The 15,935-nt window shown below is 33.4% G+C and overlaps 1 protein-coding gene across 1 annotated transcript; it reads right to left on the bottom strand.

Annotated features, from left to right (window-relative positions):
• Positions 1-6,445: 6,445 nt before the first annotated feature.
• On the bottom strand, positions 6,446-15,643 carry LOC138315286 (dual specificity protein phosphatase 22-like). The gene is made up of 5 exons (XM_069256178.1): positions 15,394-15,643; positions 14,422-14,538; positions 13,808-13,932; positions 13,067-13,238; positions 6,446-11,114 (listed from the first exon to the last, which is right to left on the bottom strand). The coding sequence occupies exons 1-5, from the start codon at positions 15,412-15,414 to the stop codon at positions 10,872-10,874; spliced, it is 678 nt and encodes a 225-aa protein (XP_069112279.1). The 5' UTR covers positions 15,415-15,643; the 3' UTR covers positions 6,446-10,871.
• Between the last annotated feature and the right edge of the window lie 292 nt (positions 15,644-15,935).

Raw genomic sequence — 15,935 nt, 5'->3', positions numbered from 1 at the left:
TATTGCAAACCTCTTACAGATTCATGTATACACTATTATTGCAAACCTCTTACAGATTCATGTATACACTATTATTGCAAACCTCTTACAGATTCATGTATACACTATTATTGCAAACCTCTTACAGATTCATGTATACACTATTATTGCAAACCTCTTACAGATTCATGTATACACTATTATTGCAAACCTCTTACAGATTCATGTATACACTATTATTGCAAACCTCTTACAGATTCATGTATACACTATTATTGCAAACCTCTTACAGATTCATGTATACACTATTATTGCAAACCTCTTACAGATTCATGTATACACTATTATTGCAAACCTCTTACAGATTCATGTATACACTATTATTGCAAACCTCTTACAGATTCATGTATACACTATTATTGCAAACCTCTTACAGATTCATGTATACACTATTATTGCAAACCTCTTACAGATTCATGTATACACTATTATTGCAAACCTCTTACAGATTCATGTATACACTATTATTGCAAACCTCTTACAGATTCATGTATACACTATTATTGCAAACCTCTTACAGATTCATGTATACACTATTATTGCAAACCTCTTACAGATTCATGTATACACTATTATTGCAAACCTCTTACAGATTCATGTATACACTATTATTGCAAACCTCTTACAGATTCATGTATACACTATTATTGCAAACCTCTTACAGATTCATGTATACACTATTATTGCAAACCTCTTACAGATTCATGTATACACTATTATTGCAAACCTCTTACAGATTCATGTATACACTATTATTGCAAACCTCTTACAGATTCATGTATACACTATTATTGCAAACCTCTTACAGATTCATGTATACACTATTATTGCAAACCTCTTACAGATTCATGTATACACTATTATTGCAACCTCTTACAATACACTATTATTGCAAACCTCTTACAGATTCATGTATACACTATTATTGCAAACCTCTTCGACAGATTCATGTATATACACTATTATTGCAAACCTCTTACAGATTCATGTATACACTATTATTGCAAACCTCTTACAGATTCATGTATACACTATTATTGCAAACCTCTTACAGATTCATGTATACACTATTATTGCAAACCTCTTACAGATTCATGTATACACTATTATTGCAAACCTCTTACAGATTCATGTATACACTATTATTGCAAACCTCTTACAGATTCATGTATACACTATTATTGCAAACCTCTTACAGATTCATGTATACACTATTATTGCAAACCTCTTACAGATTCATGTATACACTATTATTGCAAACCTCTTACAGATTCATGTATACACTATTATTGCAAACCTCTTACAGATTCATGTATACACTATTATTGCAAACCTCTTACAGATTCATGTATACACTATTATTGCAAACCTCTTACAGATTCATGTATACACTATTATTGCAAACCTCTTACAGATTTCATGTATACACTATTATTGCAAACCTCTTACAGATTCATGTATACACTATTATTGCAAACCTCTTACAGATTCATGTATACACTATTATTGCAAACCTCTTACAGATTCATGTATACACTATTATTGCAAACCTCTTACAGATTCATGTATACACTATTATTGCAAACCTCTACAATTCACATGATTCATGTATACACTATTATTGCAAACCTCTTACAGATTCATGTATACACTATTATTGCAAACCTCTTACAGATTCATGTATACACTATTATTGCAAACCTCTTACAGATTCATGTATACACTATTATTGCAAACCTCTTACAGATTCATGTATACACTATTATTGCAAACCTCTTACAGATTCATGTATACACTATTATTGCAAACCTCTTACAGATTCATGTATACACTATTATTGCAAACCTCTTACAGATTCATGTATACACTATTATTGCAAACCTCTTACAGATTCATGTATACACTATTATTGCAAACCTCTTACAGATTCATGTATACACTATTATTGCAAACCTCTTACAGATTCATGTATACACTATTATTGCAAACCTCTTACAGATTCATGTATACACTATTATTGCAAACCTCTTACAGATTCATGTATACACTATTATTGCAAACCTCTTACAGATTCATGTATACACTATTATTGCAAACCTCTTACAGATTCATGTATACACTATTATTGCAAACCTCTTACAGATTCATGTATACACTATTATTTGCAAACCTCTTACAGATTCATGTATACACTATTATTGCAAACCTCTTACAGATTCATGTATACACTATTATTGCAAACCTCTTACAGATTCATGTATACACTATTATTGCAAACCTCTTACAGATTCATGTATACACTATTATTGCAAACCTCTTACAGATTCATGTATACACTATTATTGCAAACCTCTTACAGATTCATGTATACACTATTATTGCAAACCTCTTACAGATTCATGTATACACTATTATTGCAAACCTCTTACAGATTCATGTATACACTATTATTGCAAACCTCTTACAGATTCATGTATACACTATTATTGCAAACCTCTTACAGATTCATGTATACACTATTATTGCAAACCTCTGCAGTATAACATATGCAACCTCTTACAGATTCATGTATACACTACACTATAAATTATTGCAAACCTCTTACAGATTCATGTATACACTATTATTGCAAACCTCTTACAGATTCATGTATACACTATTATTGCAAACCTCTTACAGATTCATGTATACACTATTATTGCAAACCTCTTACAGATTCATGTATACACTATTATTGCAAACCTCTTACAGATTCATGTATACACTATTATTGCAAACCTCTTACAGATTCATGTATACACTATTATTGCAAACCTCTTACAGATTCATGTATACACTATTATTGCAAACCTCTTACAGATTCATGTATACACTATTATTGCAAACCTCTTACAGATTCATGTATACACTATTATTGCAAACCTCTTACAGATTCATGTATACACTATTATTGCAAACCTCTTACAGATTCATGTATACACTATTATTGCAACTCTTACAGATTCATGTATAATTTCAAACCTCTTACAGATTCATGTACACACTATTATTGCAAACCTCTTACAGATTCATGTACACACTATTATTGCAAACCTCTTACAGATTCATGTACACACTATTATTGCAAACCTCTTACAGATTCATGTACACACTATTATTGCAAACCTCTTACAGATTCATGTATACACTATTATTGCAAACCTCTTACAGATTCATGTATACACTATTATATTGCAAACCTCTTACAGATTCATGTATACACTATTATTGCAAACCTCTTACAGATTCATGTATACACTATTATTGCAAACCTCTTACAGATTCATGTATACACTATTATTGCAAACCTCTTACAGATTCATGTATACACTATTATTGCAAACCTCTTACAGATTCATGTATACACTATTATTGCAAACCTCTTACAGATTCATGTATACACTATTATTGCAAACCTCTTACAGATTCATGTATACACTATTATTGCAAACCTCTTACAGATTCATGTATACACTATTATTGCAAACCTCTTACAGATTCATGTATACACTATTATTGCAAACCTCTTACAGATTCATGTATACACTATTATTGCAAACCTCTTACAGATTCATGTATACACTATTATTGCAAACCTCTTACAGATTCATGTATACACTATTATTGCAAACCTCTTACAGATTCATGTATACACTATTATTGCAAACCTCTTACAGATTCATGTACACACTATTATTGCAAACCTCTTACAGATTCATGTATACACTATTATTGCAAACCTCTTACAGATTCATGTATACACTATTATTGCAAACCTCTTACAGATTCATGTATACACTATTATTGCAAACCTCTTACAGATTCATGTATACACTATTATTGCAAACCTCTTACAGATTCATGTATACACTATTATTGCATAACCTCTTACAGATTCATGTATACACTATTATTGCAAACCTCTTACAGATTCATGTATACACTATTATTGCAAACCTCTTACAGATTCATGTATACACTATTATTGCAAACCTCTTACAGATTCATGTATACACTATTATTGCAAACCTCTTACAGATTCATGTATACACTATTATTGCAAACCTCTTACAGATTCATGTATACACTATTATTGCAAACCTCTTACAGATTCATGTATACACTATTATTGCATTTACAGATTCATGTATACACTATTATTGCAAACCTCTTACAGATTCATGTATACACTATTATTGCAAACCTCTTACAGATTCATGTATACACTATTATTGCAAACCTCTTACAGATTCATGTATACACTATTATTGCAAACCTCTTACAGATTCATGTATACACTATTATTGCAAACCTCTTACAGATTCATGTATACACTATTATTGCAAACCTCTTACAGATTCATGTATACACTATTATTGCAAACCTCTTACAGATTCATGTATACACTATTATTGCAAACCTCTTACAGATTCATGTATACACTATTATTGCAAACCTCTTACAGATTCATGTATACACTATTATTGCAAACCTCTTACAGATTCATGTATACACTATTATTGCAAACCTCTTACAGATTCATGTATACACTATTATTGCAAACCTCTTACAGATTCATGTATACACTATTATTGCAAACCTCTTACAGATTCATGTATACACTATTATTGCAAACCTCTTACAGATTCATGTATACACTATTATTGCAAACCTCTTACAGATTCATGTATACACTATTATTGCAAACCTCTTACAGATTCATGTATACACTATTATTGCAAACCTCTTACAGATTCATGTATACACTATTATTGCAAACCTCTTACAGATTCATGTATACACTATTATTGCAAACCTCTTACAGATTCATGTATACACTATTATTGCAAACCTCTTACAGATTCATGTATACACTATTATTGCAAACCTCTTACAGATTCATGTATACACTATTATTGCAAACCTCTTACAGATTCATGTATACACTATTATTGCAAACCTCTTACAGATTCATGTATACACTATTATTGCAAACCTCTTACAGATTCATGTATACACTATTATTGCAAACCTCTTACAGATTCATGTATACACTATTATTGCAAACCTCTTACAGATTCATGTATACACTATTATTGCAAACCTCTTACAGATTCATGTATACACTATTATTGCAAACCTCTTACAGATTCATGTATACACTATTATTGCAAACCTCTTACAGATTCATGTATACACTATTATTGCAAACCTCTTACAGATTCATGTATACACTATTATTGCAAACCTCTTACAGATTCATGTATACACTATTATTGCAAACCTCTTACAGATTCATGTATACACTATTATTGCAAACCTCTTACAGATTCATGTATACACTATTATTGCAAACCTCTTACAGATTCATGTATACACTATTATTGCAAACCTCTTACAGATTCATGTATACACTATTATTGCAAACCTCTTACAGATTCATGTATACACTATTATTGCAAACCTCTTACAGATTCATGTATACACTATTATTGCAAACCTCTTACAGATTCATGTATACACTATTATTGCAAACCTCTTACAGATTCATGTATACACTATTATTGCAAACCTCTTACAGATTCATGTATACACTATTATTGCAAACCTCTTACAGATTCATGTATACACACTATTATTGCAAACCTCTTACAGATTCATGTAACACTATTATTGCAAACCTCTTACAGATTCATGTATACACTATTATTGCAAACCTCTTACAGATTCATGTAACACTATTATTGCAAACCTCTTACAGATTCATGTATACACTATTATTGCAAACCTCTTACAGATTCATGTAACACTATTATTGCAAACCTCTTACAGATTCATGTATACACTATTATTGCAAACCTCTTACAGATTCATGTATACACTATTATTGCAAACCTCTTACAGATTCATGTATACACTATTATTGCAAACCTCTTACAGATTCATGTATACACTATTATTGCAAACCTCTTACAGATTCATGTATACACTATTATTGCAAACCTCTTACAGATTCATGTATACACTATTATTGCAAACCTCTTACAGATTCATGTATACACTATTATTGCAAACCTCTTACAGATTCATGTATACACTATTATTGCAAACCTCTTACAGATTCATGTATACACTATTATTGCAAACCTCTTACAGATTCATGTATACACTATTATTGCAAACCTCTTACAGATTCATGTATACACTATTATTGCAAACCTCTTACAGATTCATGTATACACTATTATTGCAAACCTCTTACAGATTCATGTATACACTATTATTGCAAACCTCTTACAGATTCATGTATACACTATTATTGCAAACCTCTTACAGATTCATGTATACACTATTATTGCAAACCTCTTACAGATTCATGTATACACTATTATTGCAAACCTCTTACAGATTCATGTATACACTATTATTGCAAACCTCTTACAGATTCATGTATACACTATTATTGCAAACCTCTTACAGATTCATGTATACACTATTATTGCAAACAAATGACTCAACAAAAATTACCTACTGACAGGGGCAGATAACTTGTGTATACCAAAATTATGATGGCAATCTCAAAACCAAATGACTTCTCATTGAGGTCGAAAAGCTACAAATAGTTTAAGTGTGTTTTTTTACTGATACAAGGGAGGTAATCCAGCTATAGGTGCTATAGGACTGAAATGAATGTGTACAGCTTATGTATAAAGGATACAATAGTCTGCATTAATAAGTCATATAATGACTGCTTGTCATTACATTTCTCAGGTATAGTGTATGCATAAAGAATACAATATTCTATATAGCTAGGTACTTTAACAAGTTATATTGTTATATTACAATATTTTACTGCTACATAGGCTTTTAGCAAAATCCTTCAAATTTGAATTAATAAATGAATTAAAGGTGATAAAAACAGAAGGGACATGGAAAATGAGATAATACGCTAGAAACATTTGTATGTCCTATTAAAACATATATCAGTTTGATATTTGCTTATATTTTGTCTCTAAATAGTAAAATTAATGAAATCAATCTTCACATCTTTTTGACGACAGATTTTTTTCTATGACTTACCTCCCTTGAGTTCCGATGAGTTGTGACGTCATCTGAGACAATCAACTAGCGGAAGCCGGTGTGCCGATCGCGGAACTGTCAACATGCATGTGGATTTTAGCCACAGGTCTTAGGTCTTACACACGGAGAAAAATATGTTATATTCCGACTTTTTGGGTAGCGTGATTTATCCCATACATAATGACACATTATTGATGTCATAACCTATAAAATGACGTCATTATATGTAAATGATGTCGAGTACATGTATCATCATGTGGAGTATCATGCGAGGGGTTAAATATAAGGTCATTTTTCACGAATGAATAAGTATTACTTTCCTATTCAGTCCACCCTGGAGTAATACGACTGTGCATGTATGTAATTTATAGTTTACACATAAAATTAACCGGGGAATTTTGATATACATACTGGTAATTTTATGTGCAAAATAAGATTGTAGTGAAAATGGACAATCATTGCGGCCCACCTCCTTAGACCTACGTTTTGATGGAAAAAAATCATCTGTTACAAACATACGCGCATGATTAAAAGAAAAAACAAAGTGTCCTCCTGCACAGTTTTCATACTTCCTTTTAGAGATTCTACTGCATGAATTAAAAAAAAAATGTGTATAAGTCTTAGCAAGACCATTAATTCATTATTACATTTCTTTGTACATGTACTTTGAGTTACACAACAATGTGCCGATGGTGTGAAGCCGGTATGTTCAGATCGAGCAGGGTTGCATAATGATATGACGACATTCACAATATTATCATTATATAAATGCAGATAATTTAAAATCGAAAAATTACAATGTTAAGAACGCTTTAAAAGCATCATAATACATCGTAAAACTCGTCACAGCCATTGTAAATAGTATGCTCGCCAATTTCGCCCGCAATTTGCGTACTCATTAATTTCCTGTTATATTCTTCATAGTTCACTTGCGTATATGTAGAATACGATTTTTACCGATTTTTTTTATCTAGACCCCTAAATCGTCTCATAATGGTCAATAGGCAATCTAGCGTGTCCATATTGATACAAACTAATTCTCAAATCCCTGTGGACTGTTCATATACTTTTGAAATTTTCCAAAACTGCGTACGGTTAGATAATACAATGAAGCGGTCTTGTAAATGATTTGTCTTTTATAAGAAATAGGTTGTTTCATGGCCCTGTGTTAGTTGAACTATTAAACGTGCATATCTTGTCCACGAGTACATGTCATGCATATTTGGCCATTGTATCTAGTATCTGTTTTGTCCCGTCTTTTTTTTATATCGGTCGTGCGTGCATTATTACTACTGTACATGTTATTCTATTTTCGTACACGGAAAGCCCCGAAATTTTGTCGAATAAATCCGTAAAACTTATTACAGAACTTTAAAAAATACATAAGCCTAATCCTTTCTGTGCGGTGTTCTGAAGGATTTCAAAATAGGAAATAGAGGTATGTAGTACATTCATACATAAGGCGGGAAAGGGGCACGTTTGTCGCGGTATGATAGGGTTTTAGAAAGGGTATGAAGGATGTCGGGGTCTACTTTTATAAATATGCATTATATGTATGTACATGTAGCATATGTAGTGTCATTTTTGTATTGGTCCATTTTCTTGTTAACTTTTATTTCTTCTTGTTGATATTAACTTTAAAGTGTGTGTTTAGAGTTTTAATTTACAGACAAAAATCAACTGCAACCTCCTCGAACCTGAGTTGACACACGGACACGATGTCAAATGACTTTTGACCTTAAGAACATAACAATTTTATAGCCCAGAATATAACGATTAGAATGAGTAAACGATCGTTTTTATTATATCAGGGTATGTTATAGATTGTATACTATATATACGGATACATTTCCACTTATCAATATAGCAACTACACGTAGCGCGACTGTTTTATATATTTATAATCGCCAATACCGCAACACTGTCCCATTGAATTTCCCGGCTCTTGTCACAGCTGTTGGTCTCAGATGACGTCACGAATCTACGGCCACCTGGTGATATCAGGGGCGATAAGCGATGCGATCGTTCTAGACAAGGGTGTTTATGGACTTCGTTTCAAGCACATTTTATTGAAATTACGTCAAATACAACCTGTATTTTTTGTTGGAAATCATAAAGTGCATCACAATAAACAAATATCAACACAAAAATAGCATATTTAAAATCTGTTTTTATCACCTTTAAGCTCAATTGGGTTTTTTTTATCTTTGTTTTTCTACATGTTTAAAAATGACAAACTGCACTTTATTTGACATCAATTATCATAATATTTAACAAAACTTTAATGCTTTCATATGAAGACTGTATTATTGGCAATATATGAGGTATTTTACATATATAAATGTAGGTGTTCTTCACTAAAAATTTGACGACGTGATTGTAGTCCGCAATAATTATCACATCATCATCATTCTTATATTCTCATCTTCCATACATTTTATCTGTAAGTAAATATGACAATTTGGGTAAAAACTTTTCTGTATAAAGATCCGACTCTGTTTATTTTATTTTATATCTACAGAAACAATTATGCGATATCACTTTCAAGTTTATTGGACATTTAATAAGTTCATTGTTGTGATATCATTAGAATGACTTCCACTAATGTGGACGGAGAGAACGATAAACAGATGCACGCTGATCAAATCTACCATCCACCAATTTTATGTGACCTTGTTAATGCATATTTATCTCGGACATAAACTTTGGATAAAACCCAAACCCTAAACAAAAGAATTCTTTTCTGTAAGCTAGAAATGCTGGTAAGACACATAAATGCCCTTCTACCATTAAAAATATGAACAGAATAGGACATTGCAGGTCAGGACAGGACATGACCAGCATACACTATATACCCCTTTCACGGTGGAGGGCTTAAAACAACAGTTATATAAGTTATAGAAATTTCATCTAATTATGGAAACAATTTATTGCATTTTGAAAATTTCGCTGTCACAATCCTGATATGGATATTAAAATTCATCAAAATGATGTAAAATAGATATTTTATATATTTATTAAATATTTTATATTTTATCCAATATATGCCCTTCCTTTTCCACTTTTTTTGATAACTTAAATTCACAGACCCACCTTTTTGTATGTAATTCAGTACCTTTTCTTATTTGAGAAATCCAAGTGGCATTTATTGGGTCAAATATGGCTTAAAAACATAAAGTAAAACTACCGTTTAAGTCCAACTGGGTGAAATACCTTGTAGTGTACCCAGGTAATTGGTAAATTCCTGCAATATACATTATGTCACATAATTATCAACGGACAAAACAAAAAAAAAATAAAAAAATTTATAGTATTAAGATGCTTTTAGCTACCTGAACAAGTGTTACAATTTTATATGCGTATTTACGGTTGTTGTTTATATATGCTAATATGTATATAAATATCAGGGAATACAATTTTTGACAAAAGGGTGTTTCCAAACAATAAGTTTCTAAATAATGTACAGCTAGGCTGAGTAATATATATCAACACCAATCTGATTAAAACCAGCTCTTCAATACGCTTCATAGCATAAAAGTATTGAAAAGCTGGTTTTAATCAGATTGATATCAACACTACAAACATCAAATCAACATATCTGATTATTTCTCAGAATTTGTTCTCCAAATACTTATTGCTATAGGACTTCTTTAGCTGGTTTCAGAATCTGTATCCCACAGCAAAACTTCAGCAGAGAAATCCTGACAATGGCGTCAGGACAACTTCTTTTGAACAGCAGCTTTTTCGGCGTATTTTCTGTTTTTATCGTCTTTATCTTTCGCTGGCGACTTGTCTCGGGACTTGTAAGCGTTAGGAGGCAGAGGATAGAGACCATCGTCCTTATCTTTAGGATCTCCGTACAGGACAAACTTCTTGAACGCTGTAAGCAACGCCCGACATTCCATTTCATCATTGTAAGGGCTGGGATCATACTTTTCTTTAACTCTCTTTCGCTCCTGCAGGTGAATTCATATTACATTTTAGGAATAAAATACTGATGTTTTTGTCAAGATTTCAGTACTTGGCATATACATGTATATAAGCACCCCATTCCCTTATAAGCACAGTCATGTGTATCCCCCTTTCAAGAGTCAAAGTTACAATCTCTGCTTGAATTCAAATATAGGTTGTATAAGGTTACTTTAAATCTATACCCTAGCTGGTACAAAGCATTTTCATTTGGTAGGGGGGGGGAGCCAAAATTTATACAAGTTCTGTTCACCTTACCCCAAGGATGTTTGTGACCAAATTTGGTTACAATCCATGCAGAACTCTAGGACAAGTAGCGATTTATAGAAATACCTCTATTTCCCCTATTGGGCCCTGTCCCTCCTGGCCCCGGGGGGTCAGAGCCAAAATTTATACAAGATCTGTTCCCCTTCCCCCAAGGATGTTTGTGGCCAAATTTGGTTACAATCCATGCAGAACTCTTGGACAAGTAGCGATTTATAGAATTACCTCTATTTCCCCAATTGGGCCCCGCCCCTCCTGGCCCTGGAGGGTCAGAGCCAAAATTTATACAAGTTCTGTTCCCCTTCCCCCAAGGATGTTTGTGGCCAAATTTGGTTACAATCCATGCAGAACTCTTGGACAAGTAATGATCTATAGAATTACCTCTATTTCCCCAATTGGGCCCCGTCCCTCCTGGCCCTGGAGGGTCAGAGCCAAAATTTATACAAGTTCTATTCCCTTCCCCCAAGGATGTTTGTGGCCAAATTTGGTTACAATCCATGCAGAACTCTAGGACAAGTAACGATTTATAGGATTTACCTCTATTTCCCCTATTGGGCTCCGCCCCTCCTGCCCCGGGGGGGTCAGAGCCAAAATTTATACAAGTTCTGTTCCCCTTCCCCCCAGGATATTTGCAGCCAAATTTGGTTACAATCCATGCAGAACTCTTGGACAAGTAATGATCTATAGAATTACCTCTATTTCCCCAATTAGGCCCCGCCCCTCCTGGCCCCGGAGGGTCAGAGCCAAAATTTATACAAGTTCTGTTCCCCTTCCCCCAAGGATGTTTGTGGCCAAATTTGGTTAAAATCCATACAGAACTCTTGGACAAGTAATGATCTATAGAATTACCTCTATTTCCCCTGTTGGGCCCGGCCCCTCCTGCCCCTGGGGGGTCAGAGCCAAAAATTATACAAGATCTATTCCCTTCCCCTAAGGATGTTTGTGGCCAAATTTGGTTACAATCCATGCAGAACTCTAGGACAAGTAACGATTTATAGGATTTACCTCTATTTCCCCTATTGGGCTCCGCCCCTCCTGCCCCCGGGGGGTCAGAGCCAAAATTTATACAAGTTCTGTTCCCCTTCCCCCAGGATATTTGCAGCCAAATTTGGTTACAATCCATACAGAACTCTAGGACAAGTAGCGATTTATAGAATTACATTTATTTTCCTAATTGGGCCCTGCCCCTCCTGGAACCGGAGGGTCAGAGCCAAAATTTATACAAGTTCTGTTCCCCTTCCCCCAATGATGTTTATGGCCAAATTTGGTTACAATCCATGCAGAACTCTAGGACAAGTAGCTATTTATAGGATTTACTTCTATTTCCCCTATTGGGCCCCGCCCCTCCTGCCCCCGGGAGGTCAGAGCCAAAATTTATACAAGTTCTGTTCCCCCTCCGCCAAGGATGTTTGTGGCCAAATTTGGTTACAATCCATTCAGAACTCTATGACTAGTAGCGATTTAAAGGAAATGTTGACGGACGGATGACGGACGGACGACGGACGGCGCACCATGACATAAGCTCACCAGCCCTTCGGGCCAGGTGAGCTAAAAAATATATCTCTCTCAAAGCTAGAGATTGTGAGGGATTCTACAAGAAGAACCAGACACAAGGAGATATATAGTGTTGACAGAATAACAAGAGGCTAAATATCTCTTTTGAATTTAGACTAACCTTTTCCACCAAGTCAGTTTCAAATTGTTGTAGTTGTCGCTGGAAACCAAAATTTGGATTGGCACAGCTCCTTGCTCCTCGAATGGCGTTTAGGGCATCCCTCCAGCCAAGACTAGTGACCGTCATGAGGTATGCAGCGGTCACTGTCACACTTCTGGACACCCCTGCTATACTGTATAGAAAGACAAGTAACGATCGGTAGATTGCTGGGTTTTGATTCTGATATATAAGTCATTTCCATATATGTGTAACACTGAGTCAAGGTCTATAAGTCTGTTTGGCTTGTTACAATATCCAATTTTAGAAACTTAATTGTAAGCAAACTGTATAAGATTACGGGAATACTGTAAACGTATTTGATCACAGTCAAGTTTAAGCGCACATGGAAAAACAGTAAATAATAGTTAATTAGTGAGGTTATGAATAGCGCAATTTTGTGGTTCAATAACGAAAATATGGAAAAACCCTTTTACAAAATTTAGCACAGTACATAAATTAGCTCTTCAAAAACAGTGTAAAAAGTGCTGATATAAAACTATCGCTAAAATGAGTAAGTTTACAGTTCTAACAATCAATACAAGAACATAATTAACTTGTCTTGGCACAATGTAGCATAATTAAATCATACTATAAAAATGTCACTAGGTGTCTTGAAACATCTGAAAATAGCCAGATTTCAGTACCTCAAACACAGTGACATTGACGTAACAGTTTGGCATGTAAAAATAAAAAATAACTCACCAGTGGACAATAACATTGCCTCCTTTGAGCCGAGCCTCATGGATGAAGTCTATACACTGAGGGAAGAACTTGGTGAGGGTCTGATCAGGTGTGTCACTGGCGACAATACATAGGTATTCCTTGTCCTGTATTATAAAAGTCATCAGTACAATAACAGTCTGTTGACTGAGTTACAGGTAAATATGTCATGTAAGTGTAAGGATGTTGACTCAGTGGAGTAATTGAACTGTCGCCGGACCAGAAGACTATGAGACTTCAACATGGAATCTACAAGTGTGACTGTCTGTTTTAATTAAGTTCATTTTTCAAGGAGGATGGTGCATTATTTAAATTATTTTATTACTTGATCCCTAGCTTCAGCATCCTTACACATGTAAAATGATGTTTTAATGAAAAATAAAGATCTTCAGTTTCTGGATTTCAAATGTGGATTTATGATAGTAAAAGGAAAATGCAATAATTGATACATCTTGGCAGGTTCAAAGACTGTGCAGATTGATTCACATCCTGTATACTTAGTTTTATTCAAATATGAAAAAACAATTTGTATTTCATCATTGATAATTTGGAATTGGATACACAAGAATTTAAATATTTGATTTTGTAATACACACCTCAAGGATCTTCTTAGCATTATCATGTATCGACAAAATGTGAGTTATTTTGTACTTTTCTAATTGCTCTGGATCTTTGGAATCCCTGAAGTTACCTACATAAAGGCCAGGAATAATCTGAAACCAGAATAAAACAGGGGTCATTTAGTGGATTAAATAGTCCCGATATCTATTATGTATAGATTGTATATACATGTACTTACACGAGTAGAGTTTATTGATAGTGTTTTTGTTGGATATAAGATTTCCTTCTATTGTAAAAATCTAGCTATCCTGGTAGTAGATGTAAATTCATCAATGCTCTTTTAACTTTCAGGTAATTCATATTATCTTTTTTCTATGTCAAATCATTAGAATTGAAAATATATTTTCATTTCACTGCATGTGCCCATCTTGTCAGTATATGAGCACTTGCATATGTATACAAATCTCATTTCTATGTTAGATTATACCAAGATATAAATAAAGTAATGTTATTGAAGGCTCTGGTTTAATAATGTCACTTTTCAATATTCTTATTTCCATGAAATTAGAGCAGATATTATTTGTACTTTAAAATGCTTATCATTAAATAATATCAATAATATTAATATTTGATTAACAAATAACCTCATAACAAAGGTTTACTATTACTAAAACATACACTGGATGGAACATAAATATACTGACTTTGATTTTGCAGTGATTACTTGTTACTGCGTGCAACAACAAACAACACAGAATTAATAATACATGTACATTGTATATGTATTTTTTTCATTTGTATATACATTTTACAATCTCAGATAACTAAAGTGATCAAAAATAAAAAAATCAACTATTCAATACAATAACATAATCCCGATACGTTTGAAAACGATCGATCATTTTTTATTATCTCGATTGCATTATAAAATCAGCGGTAACTTTTATTCAAATCAGCTGATCATTTTTGACGCATTGCGCTTTGGCCTAATTTTCTTCCATACGTACCTTATTCATTCCATTGCCCATTTTTATGACAATACCGTGTAACCGGACTTGAAAACTACGCCTCCTTTCTCTAATAATCGAAGCTGTTTGCACTGATTAGATCACAGTTTACAAGACAATGAAAATAGTGGTAAATATTGCTTTTAAAGTTGTCGGGCTGTCAAATACCGGAAGTGATTAACTCAGATTGGGCGAGACTAACGTACGGATTTGTTGATCGCGGCGAAAAAAATCATCGGAAAGAACAAATGACCCAATCATATTACTGATAATAATTTACAAATTCATGACATTTTCCATAAATGGAATAAGAAATTTTATGTATCTTTATACTGGTATGTATTACGGACTATTTTGTGGAAGTCTTTTGACTACTTGGGTAAAAGTGATTTTTCTGCTATGATGGGTTGGGGCAGAAATATATAGTTATGTTTCTGGTTGGGGAGACACACTAATAATAATATTCATTCAAAATGTAATGTTAAATGTTAAAATATTTTGTTGATAATTGTACTATACCAGATTTGTTTAGAGATGGCTAA

Source organism: Argopecten irradians, chromosome 2, assembly GCF_041381155.1.
Source record: "Argopecten irradians isolate NY chromosome 2, Ai_NY, whole genome shotgun sequence".
Classification (NCBI taxonomy): Eukaryota; Metazoa; Mollusca; class Bivalvia; order Pectinida; family Pectinidae; genus Argopecten; species Argopecten irradians.
This window is presented reverse-complemented; position numbering and strand designations above follow the sequence as displayed.

Bases quoted from the DNA above. Each gene is read 5' to 3' on its own strand.
- LOC138315286 (XM_069256178.1), bottom strand. From the start codon at position 15,414: ATGGGCAATGGAATGAATAAG. The intron at 13,933-14,421 runs GTGTGTATTACA...TTTATAATACAG, and splicing joins ATGCTAAGAAGATCCTTGAG to GACAAGGAATACCTATGTAT. The intron at 13,239-13,807 runs GTGAGTTATTTT...CTTTCTATACAG, and splicing joins GGCAATGTTATTGTCCACTG to TATAGCAGGGGTGTCCAGAA.